The following is a 23,091-nucleotide window of genomic DNA, read 5'->3' as shown; positions in this document are numbered from 1 at the left end:
TGTGTGTGTGTGTGTGTGTGTGTGTGTGTGTGTGTGTGTGTGTGTGTGTAAAAGAGGGGTTAATATGGGTGTGAACGGAGCCTGTCCGTCTGTGGAATGAATCCCCATTTGTCACATGTATGTTCTCAGAAAGAGGTGGTGCTTGGAACATATGAAAACCTTGGGTGCTTCAGATAATATGTTCCCTGCTTAGAGGCTGAGGTTAGAAATCTTGGCACTTCAATTAACGTTCATGCCAAATGTAGAAATCAATAGAGTGCTTATGGAGTCCATCAGTTGGCCAGGAAACGCCAAGGCAGCAATGAGATGGGGGCAGGCTCAGGTGGGTCGCTTTGCCATCTGTAATCTGACGGGTCAGACTGCCAACTGCTTTCTAGTGCATTCCTCCTTTCACTGCTCACTTCAGGTTCTGATAATGGGCCTGACCCTGCAAGGTGCTGCGTGCCCTCGGCTCCCATTGGCTTCAGCGGGAGTTCAGAGTGCTCAGCACCTCACAGGATCGGGGCCAGTTACCAAGATCCACACCTGCCCTCAGTTGCATCTCTTCTGCCCCCTTGTAGTCAGTGGGGCTGCCTGGGAGAAGCTGAGGGCAGACAAAAGCTTTTAGGAATAGCTAAAGGGCACTATAAGTGTCTGGGGATGTTGAGAACACTGAGCTGCCTTGAAGCAGGAAGAGTGCCCAGAATCCAGCCAGATGTTCTTTGACAGGGGAAGTGGATGGCAAAGAGAGCCTGACGCCCTGAATTTACAGGACTTGGGGCCCTGTCCAGCTCCCACTGAAGTCAATGAAAGTTTTGCTATTGACTTCAGTAGGAGCAGGCCCTTAGTTACACTGCAGGGTGGCTCTGTGTAGCTCTCTGGGAAGTGTTGTATCTTTCCCCTCTGCCTCCTAGGGACAAACCGGACTTGAAATGCACTGTGTATAGCAGATGGCAGAAGAGCTGTTTGCACTGGGAAGTTGTAATGGCCTTGGCCTATTTTGAAGTCTTTTATCATCTTTGCATAGCATCCCCCTGCTGCTCCGGCAGTCCATAATGGCAGCCCTGTGACTCCATGTTCTGCACAGCTCACTTCCCTCTTTCATTACCTCTGAGTGATGAGGAACGGGCCGATGGCAGCTCAGGGACTAACAGGCCAGGCAGAGCAGGCCATGGAGGCTCAAAGCTCAGTGCTGTTATAAAGCTAAAGCATATTTCAGACCCACTAAATGACTTAAATATTTTCTCAGTGATCCCCCTGTGCAGACAGCTATAGAAATTAGTTGGAGGGCTTTGCTAATGCAATTGCTGGCCTGAACCTGACAGCTGTCCAACAGCATTACAGTTCAGAGACTATTTTACACATCCACCTTTTCCTTTCAATACTATTCCTCTTTTCCAGTCATCTCTGCATTTCTCCTCTTGCTGTAGCTTTCTGATCATACAACAAAATAGACCTGATTTGCAGAATGCCACATGCAAAGAATCCCCTACACAGACACACCTATGTGTGCATTACAGGGCCCCTGCCCTAGACCATGCCACACTACCCTTGATTGCTAAGTTAGTAGGGGATGTTTGCAATACTATTCTCCAGTCCTTTGCCAAGAAAGAGTGTTTTTAAATTGTCTGCATGAACCTGGACCCCAAGGACAGATTGTTTTTGTGTCCACAACCATTGGCAGGGCCTGGCATTGGCATTGCCATGAAGCCATTCCCAAAGGATTGTGCCAACCAGTTCCTGCCCATGTGAGGGAGTGAGGTATTTATACTAATTCAGAGAAACAAAATCCCTGTAATTTAACAAATGTCTCTCTTTTTTCACACAGGCATGCACACCCACACCCACCTCTTTCTCTTTGCTGAAGCTCACAGAGGATGTATTTTCTGAGGAGTGTTAGAATCCATAGGCTCACTCCTAACCCATTAATAAATATATGAACACTCTACCTTTCTCTCAAACCTTTCATCTGAGGATCTCAAAGCACTTTGCAGACAGTAATAGGTTTATCTTTAGGAGTCTCCTGTGAGACAAGGAAATATCATCATCTCCATTTTACAGATGGAGACGCCACGGCTGGGGAGGAAGGATGATCTTGTGGGTATGGCTTGGGAAACCGAGGTTCAATTCTGAGCTGTCACAGACTCTCTGTGTGACCTTGGGTAAATCTCTTCATCTCTTTGTGGCCTCGGCTCCATTTCTGCAAAATGAGGATGGTGTGAGAACAAACCCAATAATGTCTGTGAAGGGCTCAGATACTGTGAGGACAGGGGCCATATCAATAGAAGTCACAGAGGTGAAGTTACTTGCTCAAGGTCAGAAAGCTGAAAATAGAACCCAGATCTCCATTCCGGGTCTGTGCTTTAACCACGAGATCATGCTGCTATCTTCATATACCTACCCCCTCTGCCAGTGATTCCTAGGCACTTTACAATACATGAACAATGACAACAACAGACACAGTTAAAACAAACAAGCCAAAAAAAATTACGACAGGACAAAACCCCTTGTTTATTCCCAGTTGGCTGACTCAGGTGGTTCTAGGATAAGAAGAAGGAGAGGAGATTGTTCCAGTTTACAAGAAACTGGGAAGAATATTTCAATTGCAAATGTCTTCATTGTGCTGTGTGTATTTTCCCCATTGTTTCATTCTCTTAGGAATATTTTTAAGAAATCCCACCATGTCTCCCAGCCTCTAATTTGCAAAGTGGTAACTTCAGGATTTCAGTGTCTTCTGGCAACATGAACAATGGCCAAGGACAATTGTATCAAAACCAAAGGCACATTTTTGAGGTCACTTCTGTCCCAGCACACATAGGACAAGGACTCTCAGAACTACAGCCACTAACCAGTCTGGATCGGATACAGGAATTTTCACTTCCTGGAACTGGACGTCACCAATAAATGTGTACAGAATACTGGAGTGCAAGATCTTCTTGCAATCCGCATTTTGTAAATCAAGGCAGCTGTTTTGCCAAAGCCATATTACCTGCAATGTGATGAGTGAGTGTGACAGTCCTTTGTATGAGTAAATAGAATCCTTTGATTGTGTCTGGACTTGTAACGATTCTTTTAAAATGTAACTGTGTGGTGTGTGGGCCGTACATATGAGGGTCCAGAGCAAAATGACATCTACAGGCCTGTTTATGGGGTGAAAACACAGAGAAAGCTCTGCAGAGAAGGGGAGTATATCTGAGGACACATCAGCCCTTTAAAAAAAATTAGAACTAATTATGTGGTGACCTCTTCCTTTCAGAAAGCTTCTTCCTCAACATCCCAAAGAAAACAGCCACTAAAAGCACTTCAGATAAAAGGGGCCTGGTTATTATGTGGTCAAGGCACAATGTACCGCAGCAAGTAGCCAAAACAGCTAGTCTCATTCTCTTAAAGCCCATATGGCTTCCAGGAGCCGGGGTGTCTTCAGGGCTCCTTGAATAGGCTGGTAGGTGTAGAGGGGAAGGAGCTACAGTTAACAGAGCATGACATGAACAAGGTGGACCTGGTTTTACCTTTTCGGTTGTGGTTCAGGCTGTTAATTGGAGAAGGCACCTTTCTTAGGGGAGATAACACTCTCCGCCGTGGCAGTGTCCTCACTAATGAGTGTCCAAAGAATGGGTCCGACTTTCTGCACTTCTCTCATGACTGCTTCATGCCACATGGTTACTACTCTGACCTACATTTTCAAGAGACTAGTGACTTTGGGTGCCCAGCTTGAGACACGTTAAAGGGCCCTGGTTTTCAGAAGGCAGGTGTTCAGCACGTGACTAAAAACCAGGCTCTTTTATGGGGTCACAAGTTGGGCCTCTAAAATCACTAGCCCTCAACCCTTACTTGGCTGGGGCGGGGGAGGAGTCAGAGTCAGTGATAAATGAAAACTGTTTCCCATTCACACAGATATAGTCCTTGATCTCTAGTGCTCAGAGTAGACCACACAGCATACCTCCTGCCCACGCACACAGGATCCACACACCCCCTGCAGACCCTGGACACGGCTTCATTTTCTCCTATGTTATTATTAAATCATCTTTTTAGTGAGTCTACCCAGCATCCCCTCCCCTCCAGCCCCAACCCTCTTCCCTCCACCCCCGCCCAGGACCCTCTTTCTCTGTCCAGGTTGGCAGGAGAAGGCCAGGAGTTGCTAGCTTGCCTGCGCTGTGTGTGCAAAGCAGTGAAGTTACACTTCAGTGACCTGGACCTGTCCCCAACTCCCATTACAGGACACTGAGTCACGGCACCAACAGTGTCTCTCAAATGTGTTAACGCCCAGGAGGACCCTGGAGAACCCAGCACCCACTGGAAGTTTATGAGCATCTCTCTGCCGGGAAATGACACCTGCTTGGGGGGAAGAGCTTTACAAAGGGCGCGGGGGCTTTGCAATTTCCAGCATGCACAGAGAAAAGCAGGAGAATCCGATGAGCCCCGCTAACCCCCCAGGCTCCCCGCCAGGTATTGTCTGCTCCTTACCTGCCTCCACGAGGAACAGGCTGGCATAGCTAAAATAAAACAACAGGGCTGCGTTGATGTAGATGAAAACGTGATCCATCCTCCAGAGCGGGTGCATCCTGCATCCCTGTGCCGACGGCTCAGGCCCCGGGCTCCAGCGGCAGCGCAGGGGGGACAGACCCTGCCGCACCGGTTCAGGGGGGGCAGCGGGAGCCCAGCGCCTCTTCCCGCAGACAGGGACCCGGCGCGGGCATCTCAGGACCGCGGACAGTTCCCCGGCGCTGCGGCTCCACGATCCATCGCTCCGCCCGGGGCGGGAGGGGGCTGCCGCGCTGCTCCGCCGCTCAGGGCTGGCTCCTGCCCTCCGGCTCCCGGGGCAGGGCGGCGGGGCGGCGGCCGGGCTGCGGGGAGGGAAGAGCGGAGGGGCTGAGCTCCATGGGGCTGCTACGCGCCGCGAGCCGCTGCTGCAGCGGGGGGACGTGCCCCGGCCGCCAGCTCCATTCATGGGAAAAGGCTCCCCCCCAACCCGCTCCCAGCCCCGTCAGCGCGTCATCAGCAACCTGCCCGCCCCTCCCAGCCGCTGCTCGGACCCCCCGGCCAGCTCCGGGGGACCCGCTGCCCCTGCCCCGTAGCCGCCCCCCAGTCTCGGAGGCAGGAACCAGAAACAGCCTGGGCAAAAGATGAAGAGCCCCCCCCCCACCCCGGGCTCGCAGCCCGGCCCTCCATCGGCGCGCCGCCCGCCCCCCCCCCGGGCCCCCCCCCCCCCCCCCCCGGCTCGCAGTCCGGCCCCTCTCTAGGCTCGCAGCCCGGCCCGCCTCTGGGCTCGCAGCCCGTCTTCCCCAGGCTCGCAGACCGGCCCCCTCTGGGCTCGCAGCCCGCCCCCCTCTGGGCTCGCAGCCCGCCCCCCCGGGGCTCGCAACCCGGCCTCCCGTGGGCTCGCAGCCCGGCCCCCCGCAGGGCAATGCGATGGGAGCGAGCTGGAGGCTGCCTTGTGTAATCACAGCCCTGCACAACCCGGGGATTAACCCCGCGGCGCTGGCTGCTTCGCAGCCTCCTCCCCAGGCTGCACCTAATTCTGGGGCTGGGGGCCCAGCGCGATGCTCCAGTCCAAGAAAGGTCAGTGTTCAGAGGGTCTGGAAAATTCTCCGGAAGGCTCCTGCTACTAACTGTGGTGTGTGGCTTAAATCAGAGGACTGGAGGGTAGCTAATGTAACAGGGTTTTTTAAAAAGCCTCCGGAGGATTCTGACAATGACAGACCAGCCTAACTTCATTACCAGGCAAATTGGTTGGAACTATAAAGAACAGAATGGCCAGACACATAGATGAACATGGTATGTTGGGGAGAAGTTCCCATGGCTTGTGTAAAGGGAAATCATACCTCACCAATCTATTAGAATTCTTTGAGGGGGTCAACAAGCATGTGGACAAGGGTGAACCAATGAATACAGTGTACGTGGACTTTCAGAAAGCCTTTGGCAAGGCCCCTCAGTTAATGAGATATAAAAACCAAGGTCCTAACTAAGAAGAGGGGGGTTAATCCTGGTGTCCTGGCCAAATTCAGTTTGGGGTCACTACCTTCTGTCTCCTTAAACTTTCCCCTGCAGTGTCATTCAGGTGGGATATTCATTTCCCATCTTAAACTGCTGTGCATAGTTAAGCAGATGCAGTGTTTCACCCCAGGGGTAGTTGCATTTAAGAGGTGGGTAAGGTGACCCCTGCCTATGGTTTGGAATGCAGTAAGAATGATTATGGATTTACCTCTACTATTTCCTGGTCTTTTCCCCTTTTCTGAGGACAGTTGGTGCAATCCGAATTTGTAATGAGGGAAATAATCAATTGCTGAGTCCCCTCCACCTGAATTTAGCCCAGAAAACTGTGACTCTACCAGAAATGTCTGGGCATATGAAAACTTTATGATGACTATTCTCGCCATCCCAGCAGCAAAATCCTGCAGCACAATCAAGAATAACTCCAGTCTCCAGCAAACTCTCTGTAAAGTAAACATAACCTTCCCCCAGCAGATGCCTAAAGCCATGGTCCAGAGCAGGGGAGTGGAACATCTACCTGAGAACTGCAAGTGAAGATGGACCAGCTGGTCTTTCTTTCCCTCCCCTGTTGGCCAGAAGAAGTACAATTGTTTAGCCAGATCCCAGCTGGCGTGTAAGCTCGACGTACTCTTCTCCTTGTGCTTTGGGGGATCGTTTGTGAGGGTACTGGGGAGATGGCTGGGTGCAGAATCAGCTATGGAGCTGAGCTGAGTAAGTCAAATGGATACCATCCCCCCCCCCCACCACACTGGCATGACTGTGCCAGTCCTTCTCGCGGGCTTCATTTCACATATCATTTATTTCATGTACCATGGTCCTGTGGATTGGGCACCGGACTAGGAATCTTCTATTTCAAGCTCTGCCATTCACCTGCTGCGTGAACTTGGGCAAGTCACTCCCTCTCTGTGTGCCTCTGTTTCTCCTCCCACCCTTTGTCTTCTTGCCTGTTCAGACAGTAAGCCCTTTGGGGCAGGGGATGTCTCTTACTCTATGTATGTACAGCACCTAGCACAATGGGGCCCCAATCTTGATTCAGGCCTCTGGGCACTACTCGAACCCAAATAACAATAATGAATTCCAAATCCATTCCTGGTGAAACCCCACAGACTCCAGCAGAGTTACACCAGAATTGCATTTGGCCTATTGCAGCACAAGTTATTGCAATGGGATTTTTCTGGCTCGCTCCTGTGCCCCCAATGGTTAGCTATAAGATGCCCTAGCCCCTAGTGACGACTGGTGCTCAGTGGTGGTGACACTTTATTATCAAGGATTAATTTACCCAATACAATTAGCCGGGCTCTAAATTCAGAGCTTACGAGTATTAGATGCGACACTAGAATTCAATGTGCATTTAGGTTAATGAAGCTGGCAGCGTTCTGATTTATGGCAACTAGTTGAAGGGAGCAGAGGCAATTTTCCAAACTTGTCTAGAGCCTATCAGCAATATGTCACTGAACAGGCAGACCCAGCGCTTTGGCAGTTATAGCAGGTACTATAGCAACCTCAGGAGGTTGACAAAAATGAATCCTTCAGACTCTGTTAACCTCATATGCTGAGCCCAGCTGAAGACAAGATTTACAGCCTGTAGCAGCAGGCATCCTAGAAAGAGGAGCAGATGTTCTGTTCATATTCAGGTGGACCTGCAGGCTTTCAGACCCCCGGCGTAATGTTGTCATGCCTGGGTGGGCAAGTGGTTATAAGTGGGGTGGTCAACACATGGTCTAATGGTGCTTATGGAGTTACCCAAAGTAGCCCTCTGGCCAGATTAATTTTCAATGCAGAGTTGCAGCTTGCAGAGACTACAGGTCCCACCATGCAATGCTCCATCTTGGGCAGAAGCCAGACTGCACTGCATGCTGGGACTTGCAGGTTCTGTGGCCCACCTCTCTGGACAGCTGCAATCAGCTGCTTTCTATCTGTCTGTCTAAGGTAGGTATATATAGCACCACTCACTACAATATCTTTTCACTGTTGCAAATTAAATGTGGCTCTCAGGCTCCTGGCAAGTTGTCAGTCTAGACCTCTCTGTTAGATAAAGTTCACGTTATGGGCCAGTAGCTCTTCTCAGTTACACCCGTGCAATGGAGTTCCCCAGTGACAAGCAAACTGGGCCCTACGCAAGCAAATGTGCCATGGTCTCTGCTGCTTTCCTCCCTCTGCAGCCTTTCAGACTGGAGGTGAGAATTGCACTAGGGACGACATGTCTGGGAAAGATGCTACAAATAGCACTGTATTGCAATTCATCATATTGGATTCGTATTTGTTATTTGTAATGAAATAGCATCTAGATGCGCATCTAGATGCCCTGCCTGGGCACATTATGCTCGACACTGTACATGCACCTAGTAAGTGACAGTCCCTGCTTCAAAGAGCTTACAGTCTCCAGAGAGAAAAGGGAAAGTTATCCCCTTCCTACAGATGGGAAACCAAAGCACAGAGAGATTAAGTGATTTGCACAAAGTCTCTGGCAGAGCCAGGGAACAAACCCAGATCTCCTATCCCAGGCCATCAGACCATCCTTCCTCAACTTTAAATGATTATTTCCAATGCCTACTCCAAGCTTTGAGTCTGCATTCATTCACTAGCACTGTACCCCGACAATCAGCAACACTCACACCCCCTCCTCCTTTGGGAGCTGGGTTCTGCATGGGCGAGTCTCTCTCCACCTGGAAGGTTTGTGAAGGATCATATCCCAGAAGAGCCTTTAATCTCTGCAAGGAAATGTATCTCCCTCCACACACTCCTGTCTGATTCACAGCTGTGCAGAGGTGCTCGGCTCCTTTCAGAAGCTCTGCAGCTGAGTGCGCTGCAATTATGCCTTTCATCTCCTGGCTGATAACAGATTAAACTTTCAGTGCTACAGACAAAGAGAAGGCATTAAGGAAAGCAAGGAAGGGATGGCGGAAGAGAGTGAATGAATGTAAGACATGCCTGAGGGTCAATTTCTGACGGTGCTACACTCAGTCTGGATGTGCTATATGTCCATTGTTACTCTTTAAGGGCCTCTGAGGGCTTCAACCCCTACTGAAGTCAATAGAGGTTGAGGGCACTTAGCCCCTGGCAGGATCAGTCTCTAAGAGAGAGATTTTTGATTACAAAGTGGTTCCCAAGGTTACCTGCTCCTTATAGCTTAATTACAGTGTGACCCTGGTAGGACCACTGGCCTCTGAATTCCACCTGCTCCAATCTTTGCCCCTGCTAGAGATAAGGCACCCGACAAGATCATTGATGGTACATTAAACATACGTTCCAACAAATCCATAGCTGCTTAGGAATGTCAGAATTGTCACGATGCTCTGCACCACGACTGCTGGGAACTTGATGGCGATTGCTAGGAATAGTACTCAATGCCTTCACCCTGCACTGAAAGGACAGGCACCTGCCAAACAAGCTAAAGGAGAACCTCCACACTCTGTTAGCAGTGCAGAGCCTATGACACACAGCTGCACAATTTGGATTCTGTCCAGTCGTGGTTAGTGGTGTACACACACACACACACACACACACATTACACTACACGTTTATTTAAATCTAATTCTACCGAGATCTTTGTAAGCCTCATAATCTTGCACCTCCCCGGATCTCACTCATGTGGACAGCAGCCTGACTAGAGAAAAAGTGCCTAGACCAGTGCTACTTGTGAACACCTCTTTATGCTCCCAGCCCCATTATCCATCCCAGAAGTAGCCCGAAGCCAAGCCACTTACTACCTTGCATTTCAATGTGTCATAGGAAAGACTGAAAGCATAATTAAAACCACCCCCAACTAGAGCTGACAATTAAAACTTAAAACCAATTTAGGTCACCCAGCACAATGTACGTCCAATATTTCTGACAGAAGCCCTTCAGTGGCCCGCCCACTGCCTCTCTTGAGGTGGAATTGTAAATCCAGTATTAATTGCAAGATGTATCTTTTGGATTCCTGTGATTGTCAGACAAAGCTTTTATATGACAGCTGAGCCGAATGGAAGCTTATAACTCTGGTGTTTACCTAGTGACGAGTGAGCAGGGCTCAATCAGGCACACCAAGGCATGGAAGATTCACAAGTGCGTAGGACCAGGAAGGCCGATGACTTATTCCAAAAGGCGAGTTCATGAGGATTCAAGCCAGGTTGGCATTGGGGTTTGGAAGGGTTGTGGCTACTTATTGCCACAGGTCAGGAGGAGAAAAATAACAACCCCAAATTGCATCACCAAAAGAAGGGCCTTACCTTGTAAACGCAGGCTGCTCCTTCCTTCTGCCTTGTGATGGATGATAGTGTAAAGCCACAGGGTCAGTAACAGTGCTGCAAGCCTCACTGAGATTGTAGGGATGGGACTGAAAGCATGAGCCCTCCCTTAGGCCCCAGTTCAGGAAGGTATTTAAGCATGTGCTTAACTTTAGGTGCCCAGGTAATCCCATTGAAGTCAATGAGAGTGCTCAGGCACTTAAGAGATAGGCACAGACTTAAGTGCCTTGCTGAATATGGGCCTTAAGCACCAATCGGTGAGAGTGAGGCTTGGCGAATCTGGCCACATAGTCTATGTGCTGAGTTTACTAGATTCCCCAGCAGTGAGGGTATAGCGGAGTCTCATAGGCCGTTTTGGCAGACAGGAGTCCAGCCTTTCCAGCTGCGTGGCCCAGAAGAGTAGATGTTTGGGGGCCTCAGGTATGTGAGCTGAGCTCTGTGGGGAGGTGTGCCCAGTGCCCAAAGCCCGGCCCCATGCCAGGCGGCCAGGAGAAACAGCTGGGGCCCTCAGCGGAAGCGCTCATGTCAGGGCTCCCACGGATAGTCTCCGAGAGGCAGAGAGATGGGGATCCTCCGGGCAGATGTGTTTGCGGGAAACTAGCGACACATGCACATGGTAGCAGCCCAGATCTGCCTTCTCAGGCAGATGGAGGGATCTAGCCCTGCCCTTCCTGGCTGTGTTAACAGAGAGCTGCAGAGGGGCTGAGATGAGGCGCTGGCAGAGCAGCTGATGAGTGGGTCTGGCAACAAGGACTCCAGATGGCAGCTGCTAAGGCTTCTGGTGAGAACCAGCTCAGCTGTCGTGTGGTTAAAAATGACCCATTTGCTCTCCCTAAGGCCCGACCATGGAGTCCCCCTGTGTCTGGCAGACACCTCCTAAGAAGCTGTTCCCTGGCTGCTCAAAGGCTCCGTCAAATGTCTCTTTCCCTGCTGGTCCCCAATTGGAGTCTGTTGCCTCTGATCCGCAGAGCAGAACACCCTTTCCCCCAGTGATCCAGAAACAGAGAGGCTCAAATAGGTCAAACTCATCCGTGGTGTAACTCCACTGAAACCCTCAGGGGTGTGAATTCAGGGCAGAAGGTGATTAATTGAAGTCAGGGATTAATTTGATCCACTCCAGGGCTTTCTCCACCCCTTCCCTTGCCCTACCGCACCAAGTCCTGGATCACTTACTGACGGGCAGGAACGAATTTCTCAGCAACTGGTGTGGGGATCACAAGGGATGCGTGGGGGACTTTATGCTTCTTCTATGTCATCTTTTTTGTGGGGGTGTGGGAAGCTCCTTATGGAAACCTTCTGAACCCTCTCCCTGTGGGACTGATTCTGTAATCGATCTCAGTGGGTTTCTCCAGAGGAAACAAGCAGATCTGCTGACCCATAGCTCCGTCACGGCACAGACAGCTCTGGGCTGTGTCATTAGGAATCATGGGAGTGTGTATAGGACAGGGCAGGAGACCAAGAATAATACTTGGTTCTTCTCCCTCAGACTACATCCAAAGGTCTTAACACGCTTTGCAAACACCTTGGATCAGCCCCAAGAACACCCCTGGAGGTGGGTTAGATTGTCCCCCTTGTACAAATGGGGAAACTGAGGCATAGAAAGGCACAATGACTTGCCTGAAGGCATGCCCTGAGTCAGCATGGCAGAGCTGGGACCTGATCCCAGATCTTCTGATTCTCAGTCTCATTCTTGGGGACCACATCTCCCAAAGGGTGGTGGAAGCTACTGGAGACCTAACTCCCTGGAATTTGTCATTGGACCCGATTCACAGAGGTGCAGCCTACCCACAATTCCAGTGGGGAGCTGTAAGAGCTTAGCACCTCTGTAAACCAGGGCCATCCCAGACCGTTCCCTAGAGCATGGCTCCCTCTGGTCCCCGGGCAGCTGGTGAGCCTAGATCTGCTCCCTCCAGCTCCTCCAAGGGGGCTGGGCTGCACGGTATCTGCTGGGAGCAGCACAGGCAGAGCTTGAGTGCCAAGGCCACTTCATTATGACATTAAAAAGCGAGAGTAAATCATTTTTATGGTCTAAGACAATTAGGATCCTTCCCTTTTTGGCCCAGGCTGCCTCACACGCAGCGCATTAAAGAAATGGATGAAGTGCATGTAGATGGCACAGTTACTGTTCTCTCTGCTCGTCGCTGGGATCCTACATTCAAATCCTGATTAGCCCAAAGGGTGTGAATGCCTCATCCTAAACCATCCTCCTGGGTATTTATCCACATCACAAAACAAAGTGACAGGGACAGCAGACGCTGCGGCAGGTTGGGATGCATGGGCATTGGCAGAGCTGTGGGTGTGAGCCCGGGGCTGGAATATCACAGGGTGCTGCTGGCTGGGACTTAGGGGCATTGTCCAAGCCACGTGTAGGAGGTTCAAGACTAGAAGAGCAGGAGGAAGTTCAGGTCAGGACCAAGCTGTGTTAGCAGAGCACTTGGAGGAGTCTTGCACAACAGCTGCGCACTCCCTGGCTAGAAGCAGCGCAGGTCTGGTAGCCCTTCACTTTGGTGAGCGCTAAATCCAGCTCCAGAAATCGAATGAGAAAAATACCAAACCTGGAGGGACATTGGTGAAAGGAAAGTGGGTTTAGCTTCGTTTCTTAACTATGCAATTGGCTGGCGCAGGCACAGGGAGGTTGCTGACACAAACATGATTTCCAGAGACACACATGTTCCCTCCCCGTCTGCGTGAAGGCTGAGTTCAGCCTGCGGGGGCTTATGAGAATTCACGACCGATTGTTCTCGGGAGATTGCAGAGAAAGAAGATGCTCTGAACACACAGCAACAGGCCCAGCCGCCCCCACCTCCTCCTGTCTCCCTTCCCTGACCACTGAGGAAGGAGCCTGCAGCCCCAGGACTGATAGCTCTGTCTCACAATGCAGTGAGGCACAATTAATCGAGACTTGAAGGCTGCCTCTACCGTGGAGTGGAGTGAACAGGACTGATACACACAACTGGCAGTTCCCACTCATCTCCTGGCAGTTTTATGATAATTGGAAGGAGAAACAGAAGTAATTAACAGGCGCCTGACACAGGGAAAATTAAATACTTGGGCCTTTTCCCCTTCAGTCATACTTAATCCTAAAGACTCAGTAGACCGTCCAACTCAAACAGCCCAGAGAAAGAAAGAACCTCTCTTCAGCCATCCTCCCCACTGTCTGCACAGCCACAGCCTACACACACACACACACACACACACACACACTCTGCATGCCACACCCACCCTGCACACACACACACACAGCCACCAGGCACACTCTGCCCAGACACCCAACCAGCACACTACATGCCGTGCACACTCTATCCCTACACACACACCTCTATTCCGCATGTGCTCCCACCAGCCACACCCTGCCCCCACCACACTACACACTACATATATCCTATGTACATACACCTCCCCCACAATCCTACATTTGCACACTCTGTATAAACACCCTCCCAGGCACATCTGGTGTATACACACACACCCTACGTGCACACACCCTGTGCAACACACACACATACACCACGTGGATCCACATGCACATGGCTTTGAGCAACACTTACCAGGACCTAGCTCTGGAAGAGAATGAACTTCCACAGAGCCCTGACAAGACAGAACTGTCCCCATTCATTCATTCATTCATTCATTCATTCCAGCTAGAGGACTCAGAGAGCTCAGGCTGCCTGGCCAGGAGTCCCTGCATGACAGCTGCTCCCTGATCTACCAGCTGCTGGAGACATCTCTGCCCTTCCAAAGCCCTTGGAGAAGAACTGCCCTCAGAGGTCCTTCCCCCCTTCTACAAGGGGGCATTGGGAGTGGAGGTGGAATGCTGGGGAAGAGGTGGGCCATGGGGTGGCTTTATTCCTCTGATATTTCAGCTGCCTGGGGATTTCCCTTTATGTTTATGGCACCAGCTTTGGGGATGGGGATGAGTCTAACGCAGCCAGAGCTCCTTGGGCAGAGAGGCCAGGCCAGTTCCAGCTCTGGCCTGTTAGACTCTAAAGACTTCAGTAGAGTCACCCCAGCCCTGAACATGGCCCAGTGTTTTCATAGACTATCAGGGTTGGAAGGGACCTCAGGAGGTCATCTAGTCCAACCCCCTGCTCAAAGCAGGACCAATCCCCAAACAGATTTTTGCTCCAGATCCCTAAATGCCCCCTCAAGGATTGATCTAACAACCCTGGGTATAGCAGGCCAATGCTCAAACCACTGAGCTATCCCTCCCCCTCCTTTAGCCCCACACACCTCATCAGTACGAGAGAAGAAGAGATGGGACATTACAGGAGAGGTCCCCCTGGTTCCTGGGGCGCCTCCATTCATCTCCTTCCCCCGGTTGTGGGACGCGTATGCAGGCAAAGGGCAGAGAGAAAGGAGGCCCCCGAGCTCCCAGTCCAGACTCACCTCCCTGCCTCTTCACACACCTGCTTTCAACAACACGGCTGAGCCTCGATTGTGCTGGTGGCTCTTCTGCCTTCCAGGTGGAGCAGGGAAGCTCGGCGGCCTCTGCCTCCCTCTTTCGCTGGCAGGGTCCCCCTGTCGCACCCAGAGCTGCTGGTCTCTATCCTGAGCTGCATTTCCTCTCATCCAGGGGCAAGTGGGGGGCACGACTCCACCCTTGCTGACATTCCTCCCCGCCCCCTGCAAAGCCCAGCTGCCACTGCCCAGAACGGAAAGTGACACCAGACACTTCCCTTGGAATGCCATGGGGCCTCCTGGATGAGACAATCCCTTGCAGGCTGCTCAGCTGTTCTTTCCTTCACCAGGCCCTGAGCTCCCTCCGCCCCACACCGTCTCGCTGTGGGATCAGGCGGGGATCAGCTTTCCCGGGCCTGAGAGAGGAGGAGTGTTGGGGTAACAAGGGAGCTCTAAAAAACAAAGAATCTGAGACTCCTAGGACAGACAAAGCAGGAGGGCTGGACAACACGTCTCCAACCAGCCCTACAAGAGGTTAGCAAGGGAACCACTGAGCTCCTGGCAAACCTCCGGGCCAGTTCAGGCCTATCTGGGGAACCCAGCAAAGACATCCAATAGGGCATCCCCAGACTGCAAGCCCCAAGACTCAGTGTGAGACAAACTCCTGTCCCAGGCGTCTGGGCATGCTCAGTCCCAAAGGAAGCTGGTTCTAACAGAAGCAGACGAAAGGGAGCCCCAGATGGACAACTCCGCCGGGAAGGAGGGGGGGTGAAGTAGCACAGGCATCTGTGCTAAAAGCTCTACCCAACATTGTGATTTGTACAAGGGTTTGGGGTCAGAGCAAACGAGGAAACCCACAGTCAGACGCAAAGGGGTCTGGGATAGTCCGGGTGATTGGGCCAGCAGAGGTGAGGAGCCAAGGGAGGAGCGCTTTCTCCAGGGATGCAGGAAGTTGGAGAGCACCAGAGGGCAAGAGGTTAAAGAAAAACGGGCTTGGCAATCTTTACCCTGCTGGAGGGGAGTAGCTGCTGTCAGGGTCGATATAGAGCTTCCATTTCTTTCAATAGGAGTTAGGTGCCTAAACACCTCAGGCTCTGGGCCTTCACCATCTTGCAGGAGAGGCTCATGGTTTTAGCGCTGAAGGTCTCCGGTTCAAACCCTGCTCTGGGCCAGTCACACAAACCCCAGTAAACGGTACTGGCTACAGAAAGTCCCAGGCTATGACTTGGTATCTGTGTTACAGCCTCCGGCAGGTAGAAAGCCAGGCAGACACTGAAGCAGCTCAAGGGAAGCAGGTGGGCCTGGCAACAGCGGGCCTTAGCTGAGTGCTGGGGCCAGAGATGGCTGTGACTGTGTGACAGGACGTGGGTGGAATAAGGCCAGCTGAGAAGGGAGCTGGGCTCTGTTCTAGCCAGGAGGGGGATTTTCCTGTTGCTGTGTGCACCCCCCCCCCCCACAAGGGCAGCTGTGTTGGGGCCTTTTGGGTTTGATGGACTGATGCGGACACACGCCCACTCACATAGTCAGACTCCTGCCATCTGGAGAGAGCTGGGTTTCACTCGATGGCTTTAAAGCCTCTGCTTTTATTGTTTTACCAATTGCAAAGGTCAGTCGATAATGCATCGACCGCTTTGTCATTTGCCAGAGACTCTGCTCCAGAGGCCTTTCAGTGCTTTGGTCCTTGCAGCTGCTGCTGCCCCTGGCTGTTCATTACTCTTTGGATCGGGAAGGTTGGTATTTCTGAGAGGTGGAGGGCACCAGGGATGCGGCAGCTGGGCAAGATTCTGGGAGGGTGTGAAGTGCATTGACCTAAGCAAGACAGACGTGAGGTAACAGGATGGTCAGTGCTGCAGCCTCTGATGCCTACGTCAGCCCTTGGTTGGGTGCCTTGAGCTGAACTGCAGAGGGAGACAGGGCCAGAGGGGAGACAGCCAAGGAGACCCGGGCAGTCCAAGAGTGGCTTCGTCGTTAACACAGATCTGACATGGAATGGGAGGGGAAAAAAGCTTTCCCTCTTCTGCACAGACAGTGCTTGGCTGGGGCTGCATCAGAACAGAAGCCAGTGGTCTTTGCTAGCTGGGGTACAGTGTGTCCACCTTCCAGCTGGATAAAGCATAGTGAGGTGGATAATTTGTTTGTACCACGAAACCTCACAGCCTTCCCCGGTAAAGGGGCCCCAAGACTCCACAGCGAGCCCCACTGGAATGTGTGGAGGGGTTGGCAGCCAGCAAATGCCTGATCCTCTCCCTGGCTGCCAAAACCTTCCAAGGTTCATTCGCTCCTCCCTCCACCCCCCTAGCCCCGTGTGCTGCCTCCTGCTCCATTCAGCATGTGCGTTTGCAGCATGGCGACAGTGACTGGAATGTGGATGTGGGAGGCGCCCTGGGCGAGTGCGTCAGAGCTTGGCACGCTGGTCACTTCCCCTGGCTGTGCGCACACATGCAGCCGAGTGATGCAGCCCAGCAGAGAGGCAGTGCAGAGGCTGTCCAAAGCGATACCAATACCCGTCTCTTGCGCAGCACCTCCCGGGGAGGATCTCAACCCCCTCCACAGACATGGCTGAACCCAGCCTCAGAACCCCTCAAGTAGGCAGCTCAGGATCATTATCCCCATTTTATAGAGTAGGGGGATGGGCTGGGGTAAGGTCACGCAGTGAGGCAGCAGCAGAGCTGGGACTAGAACCCACCTAGTCCTGACGCCCAGAGCGGCCCACTCATGCCCCAAGCCATGCGCCCTCCCCTGGGCTAACACCGTGTTCGTGTGATGGTTGCTGACGTGAGGCCTTCCTCTTCCCCCAGCAAGTGCTGCTCACGGGAGGGATGGGGGTGCCTTGTCCTGACTGACTCCTGTCCTTCCTACCTGGGCAATGGGCCTCTGCGTGGCACCTGGCATAGTCAAGATGTGGCCTCGACTCCCTCCCCCCAGCCCCGGGAGTGAGCAGGGGGCACCGTGTGATTAAAACACCTGCCTTTGTTCCAGAGCCCTGCCTAGTGGGAATGAGTGGTAGGAATTTGCTACCATCTGCTGTCACTGTTCTGTAATTGCAGCTCTCATGCCAAGTTTGCTTTAGATGGTTTTCACGCACTAATGAAAACAACAGGGAGTCCGGTGGCACCTTAAAGACTAACAGATTTATTTGGGCATAAGCTTTGGTGGGTAAAACACCTCACTTCTTCAGGAAAGCTTCTGCCCAAATAAATCTGTTAGTCTTTAAGGTGCCACCGGACGCCTTGTTGTTTTTGTGGATACAGACTAACACTAATGAGTAACTAATGGTTTTCACTCACTACTCCACATGAGCAGGAAGCCCTGTGAACACAGTTTGCGCCAGCCATGCCCCTGCAGGCTGGCTGCTCGGGCCGCAGCTGCACAGAGGCTGAGCAAATGTAAAATGTACCACATCCCTCCAATCCCAGCTATGCCAGCCGGAGCCACCAAAGGGGCACTGATCCCAGCCGGGCACACACCTCATAGACCCAACCATGCTAATACCTCTCCCAAGGGAGGCACGTGGAGAACCCAATAGGCAGGGGCTTGATGCCGCTCTTTGCTTTTAGGACAGGCAAAGCGATATGGCAGCCAAGCCTGTGGGCACAGCTAAGGCAATCCCCTGAAAATGTGACCCTTAAAGCCCGGCCCATCTTGAGAGTAGAACAAGGATGTTCAGATTCATCCTTGTGCTCCACGGGTTGCCTTGCTGAGGGGAGTCTGGCATCACTGCAGCCGCCGAGCGTCCTGTCGCCTCCCGCGTCCCTCTCCTGCACCCACTGCATCCTCTTGCTTTGCTCTTTGCCTGGGACAAGTGTTAGAACAGCCCCGGGGGAGCCAGGTGCGTCCTGAGCAGTAGTTGATACACCATCAGTTCGTGCTCACGGAGGCAGCACAGTTCAGCTGGGGAGAGCAGTTCTCCAGGGGACCCACGAAGGGAGGCTGCCGAGGCGATAGATGGAATGACCTAGCCATGCCCCCTGCCCCACCCCTTTTGGGGCTGGGCTGGATATCTGCAGGCCCCGTTGCAGCTGCTTCTTTCTGCCAGAGCTTCCCTGCAGTGGGCATCCTGCTGCCAGGGCCCAAGGCCTGCAGGGGTAAATCTGACTCACAGGCCACAAGCACCCTAGAGCTGACACCATGGGCCTGTCTCCCCCGTCCCTTTCCCCGATGAAGCTCGGCTCACTGCAGCGGGGAGACTCCGGATTTACATTGGGGTGAGTGAGAGCAGGCCCCATCAGCACTTACACAGGGCAGGGGGAGGAACAATCATGTCTTCAGTCTGTATGAGCAAGGCGAGAATAAAGGGAGAAAGGCTTTCTAGGGGCTCAATCATGCACCTCAGAGTAAGCTAACAGTGCCGCCAACCCAGGACCCTTCCCAAGTACTGTTCTTGAGCAGTGGGCTTGTTTTCAGAGAGGCCGGCCACTCCCAAATCCCACTGAAGTGACTGGCAGCTGCCGGAGCCCAGCTCTTTGGCACTCAGGGACTCCATCTTTTTGTAAACACAAGCCCCAAACCCTTGAAGTTCCCTGAGCTGCCAGAAGGAGGAGCCCTGAGCTCACAGCTACTGAGGGAGTGGCTGCATTTAACCCTCACTGCTTTCTTCTGAGAGTGTAAGGGGGCTGGGGGCCTTGTCCGGGTTACTTCATTTCCGTGCAGGCTCCTGGGAACATGCAGCTGCTCCCAGGGCAGGAGATGGGAGGCTGAGAACCAATTTTCCTTAAGCCAATGGCAGGTGCTGCAGGCACAGTTCACTGAGCTTGCACAGAATCCATTCCCTAGAGGGCAGGGGGCAGGAGGGGATGAATATTGGAGCCTATACAGCCCCACATCAGGAGAGGACAGGGTCTCTGCCTGGGGTCACCAGGATCCACTAAACTACCTCACCGAGGTATTTGGCCAGCACCTGTCCCCCCTGCTGTGTGAGCACCAGGAAGTATTGGGACCTGGTTCCCCTCCTGGGGTAGCCACGTGCACCAGTGCAAAGCAGATGTGCTACAGCAGTGTCAATTGGGAGTCACGTCTCTGGAGTTACACCGCTGTAATCAGGAGTGACTCTGGCGCTCACAGCCATGTGTCAGGCCCTGGCTGTCTATTTTCTTCTGCTTCTGTTTATTAGGTTCGTCTTTCCAAAAAATAAGTTAAAAAAATGACACAAAAGAAAAAAAGGGCAAGCGCAATGGGCTAGCCCAACGCTGGGTGGGGCCCTCCCGACGCCCAGCTCAGGGCTCAGGCTGGACTCTGGAGGGCTGTCTGTGCCCATGTCTCTCTGCGGAGCTTTGTCGTGCAGAATCTGCATGTCACACTCGTCCTGCTGTAACGTGTTGCGGGCTCGCTTCCGTCCCGACCTGGGCTGTGTGTGTTTAAAGCAGGGCCGCCCAGAGGATTCAGGGGGCCTGGGGCAAAGCAATTTCCGGGGCCCCTTCCATAAAAAAAAGTTGCAATACTATAGAATACTATATTCTCGTGGGGGCCCCTGCGGGGCCCAGGGCAAATTGCCCCCTTCCCCCCCCCTGGCGCCCCTGGTTTAAAGGGGATGGGCGGCATTCACATTTGGGGTAAGAACTCCTCTGCCCTCACCGGCCCAATTCAGCCCTCTTTGGGAGGAGGGCACAGCCCCTGAAATCTCCTGGGACCACGGCCCACACTGTGCCACTGCAGCCAAGCCAGCATCTGGGCAGCCGCCAGCACAGGTTTCTCAGCCTCTGAACTCAGTTGAACTTGGCACTATCGACATAAGCAGGATTGATCGGCACGAGGTGATGAATGTCTCGGCTTTAGATGATCAGCCTCTAATTTCCAACCAAAAATGGTCCTTTTCCCATTCTGTCCCGCTCCCAGCCCCGCGCGTTCCAGTGGCGTTGGAGGGCACCTTCCCTATTGTCTCCCCATATCCCTGGTTCCTGCGCTGATGAGCTTGGGAGAGGGGAACAGAGGCAGCTGCTATGAAAATAACTACAAGGAGCTCCTTCAACCCAGGCGCTGAGGGCCAGATTCTGGGCGGTGTCTCTGCAGCGCAGAATAGCCTCCAGCCTTGCCTCTTCCTGCTCTCAGCACGCCCCCCTCCCGCCCCCTCCATGTTCCACACCAGTAGCTGCGCAGGATGGTGGGATCGGGCTGCCTACGCTGCCCCTACACCACCCCGTTTCCTTGGGGGAATTCCTCGGAGGGCTGCTTTGGTGCCTTTACACCCCCAAAGCTACTCAAGTGGCCGCCATGGGTCTCAGACTGTGGCCCTGAGTCTAGCTAGTGAGCTTTATTGATCAGAGCTTCAGTGCACCCACAGAGCACTTCCTGGACTCCTGAGACTCGTCTGAGCATGTATTGGACTTGGATGGGTTCTCTGGGTTGAGCTGGTCTCCTCTTCACCTGTTCCACATCCCTGCTGTGACCCAGACAATCATGATATCTGCCCACAGGCCCTCTAGGCCACCCTGTTATGGGGCAGGGCAGATTCAATGGGCTATTGAAGTTGGCAGCATGAAAGGATCATACCACATCCTCCCTGGCCAGCCCTCCCCAGGCACTGAGACAAGATTGGTGAGGACGTCCTAACCCCCGAATCACCATCCATGAATGACAGGGCCTCAGAATCCGGCGTGTCCGGGGCAGCCTCCAGCAGGATCCCTATGTCGGCACAACAGATGCAGGCGAGGCACGCTTCCAAGCCAGCATCCCACGCCTTCCTTCCTCTGAGCCCACTTGCCTTGTGTTGTTAGCTCACCGTGTTTTTCTTTTGCTAGAGTCCTTATCCAGAGCTATGCCCATATTACAGTTGGGGGGATGGGACCCTAACGCCCTTTGGCACCAGGCCCTGTGAAGCGGAGCCGCTCACGTCTGCCCAGCAGAATGCAGATTCAAGCAGCACCGTTAGCTGGTGCGTTGCAGAGCAGAGGCTGCATTGTGGCACGAGGCTGCTTTAGGAAACAGCTTGGTCTGCTAGGCACAAAGGCCCAGATCTTCAAAGGTATTTAGGCACCTAACTCCCCACGGATCTGGGCCAAAATGGCTTCCTTTCCCCCCCTCACCCATAATGTACTTGTTGGTGTCCAGCTTCTTTATCCCTTTAGCTGAGAGACATTTCTAAGGGCCTTCCTGGAGCTCTGGCTAGAGCTTGATGTGATGCATAGGAAATGCACAGACTCCTGCAGTGCACCTCACCTTGACAGACAACGTGCTTCTCTTGCACACTCACGCAGTACACGTGTACACGCGTGCTTGCCCACCTGCTCACCTACGCACCTTGGGCTTTCAGTACCTGAGAGGGGGTTGTGGCAACTTCCATTGATTGGTGTTCCGGTTCCACACCGTGGCCCCATTGCCAACATTCCCAGGGACTTCCGCAAGGCCAGGATTCGCCCTGGTGAGTTTTAGGTGTTTGCGAGTGGGACAGGAACACTCAAAGTCAATGCAAAGTTCCTTCACATTCTAAAAGCAAGGCATGTGTGTGTGGGGGGCGGGGGGTGGTGGTGGCATGTGCTGTTGTATGCATGAATGCACATGCGCAGGCGCCAGCAGGCATGTACATGTAATACTCACGGGAGTACATGCCCATGTGTGTAAACATGCATGCACACATCTGTAGACACGTACACTCAGGCTCTTGCACCCTTTTAGAACTGGGCTCTCTGATTTCCTCCCTAGATGTATTAACGGCTCAGTCCTCCCTTTATCCTGGGGCTTTCCAAGCTGGGGAGCAAGGGGGGGTTTCCTGCAGCCGTTTGAAGGATCCCCATCTCTGTGCCCAGCATCCTGTCTCTGTCTGACCTCAGCCTTCCCCGCAAGGTGAGCTTTAAGCATTTTTAATGCTCCAAAGTGTGTCGGGGGTGAGGGGTGGAATTGTTCATTATTAAATGGCCCTCCCTTCCCTCCAGTGCTAAATCTAGATTTAGTGGGAGTACAGCTTCCATTACCGATGAGAACAGGGACATCACAAAGGGCTTTGTATTCCAGGAAGCCTCATTAGAGATTTAAATTATACAAATGGGCTTTTTCCCAGAGATCCTCATTATCTGGGCATTTGCGTTTAATCCCTCACTCTTCCACTAGCCCCTCTCCCTGTCGTCCCCCGTCCCCCTCCAGGGCAGGCTGCATTCTACACAACATGGCATTGGAGTCCTGTTTACCTTGACGTAGTCCCTGGGCTTCGTGGGGCCGTGTGCAGTGGAGCAAAAGCACATGAAGAAAAAAGGGGGGATTTGGGAGAGGGGCTGGGAGTGGAGGGGTGCTGGGGTGGGAGCATAGGGGTCTCTCAGCCCTGACCAGCGAGATCACCCCCAGGGATTCTGCACAATTTTCCTATCTTCTGTTTCAAAGACAAAAGGCTAGTCTGAGTCTCCCCTGGGAACAGCCGGAGGAGTCACCGGGGATTGGTGGATCTCTTACTAAGATTGGTTCTTGCAGGGTTTTTCAAGCCTCATAGCGTGAAATACAAGCACAGGCCTATTCACTAGCACCTGCCACACACACCTATTCACTAGTACCTGCCACACACACCTATTCA

General features: G+C 52.8%; 1 protein-coding gene across 2 annotated transcripts in view; it reads right to left on the bottom strand.

The window, feature by feature from the left end:
- Positions 1–14,673, bottom strand: part of FNDC5 (fibronectin type III domain containing 5) — a 39,151-nt gene extending 24,478 nt beyond the window's left edge. For both annotated transcript variants that reach the window (XM_024202510.1, XM_024202512.1), the window contains exons 1-2: positions 14,586–14,673; positions 4,444–4,823 (exon numbers count right to left, since the gene is read on the bottom strand). In XM_024202510.1, the coding sequence (XP_024058278.1) occupies positions 4,444–4,540 (97 nt within the window). In that variant the 5' untranslated portion in view covers positions 4,541–4,823; positions 14,586–14,673. The remainder of the gene's footprint in view (positions 1–4,443; positions 4,824–14,585) is intronic.
- Positions 14,674–23,091: the final 8,418 nt, after the last annotated feature.

The sequence above is a fragment of the Terrapene carolina genome, unplaced genomic scaffold (assembly GCF_002925995.2).
Source record: "Terrapene carolina triunguis isolate 2854851 unplaced genomic scaffold, T_m_triunguis-2.0 Scaffold236, whole genome shotgun sequence".
In the NCBI taxonomy this organism is placed as follows: Eukaryota; Metazoa; Chordata; order Testudines; family Emydidae; genus Terrapene; species Terrapene triunguis.
This window is presented reverse-complemented; position numbering and strand designations above follow the sequence as displayed.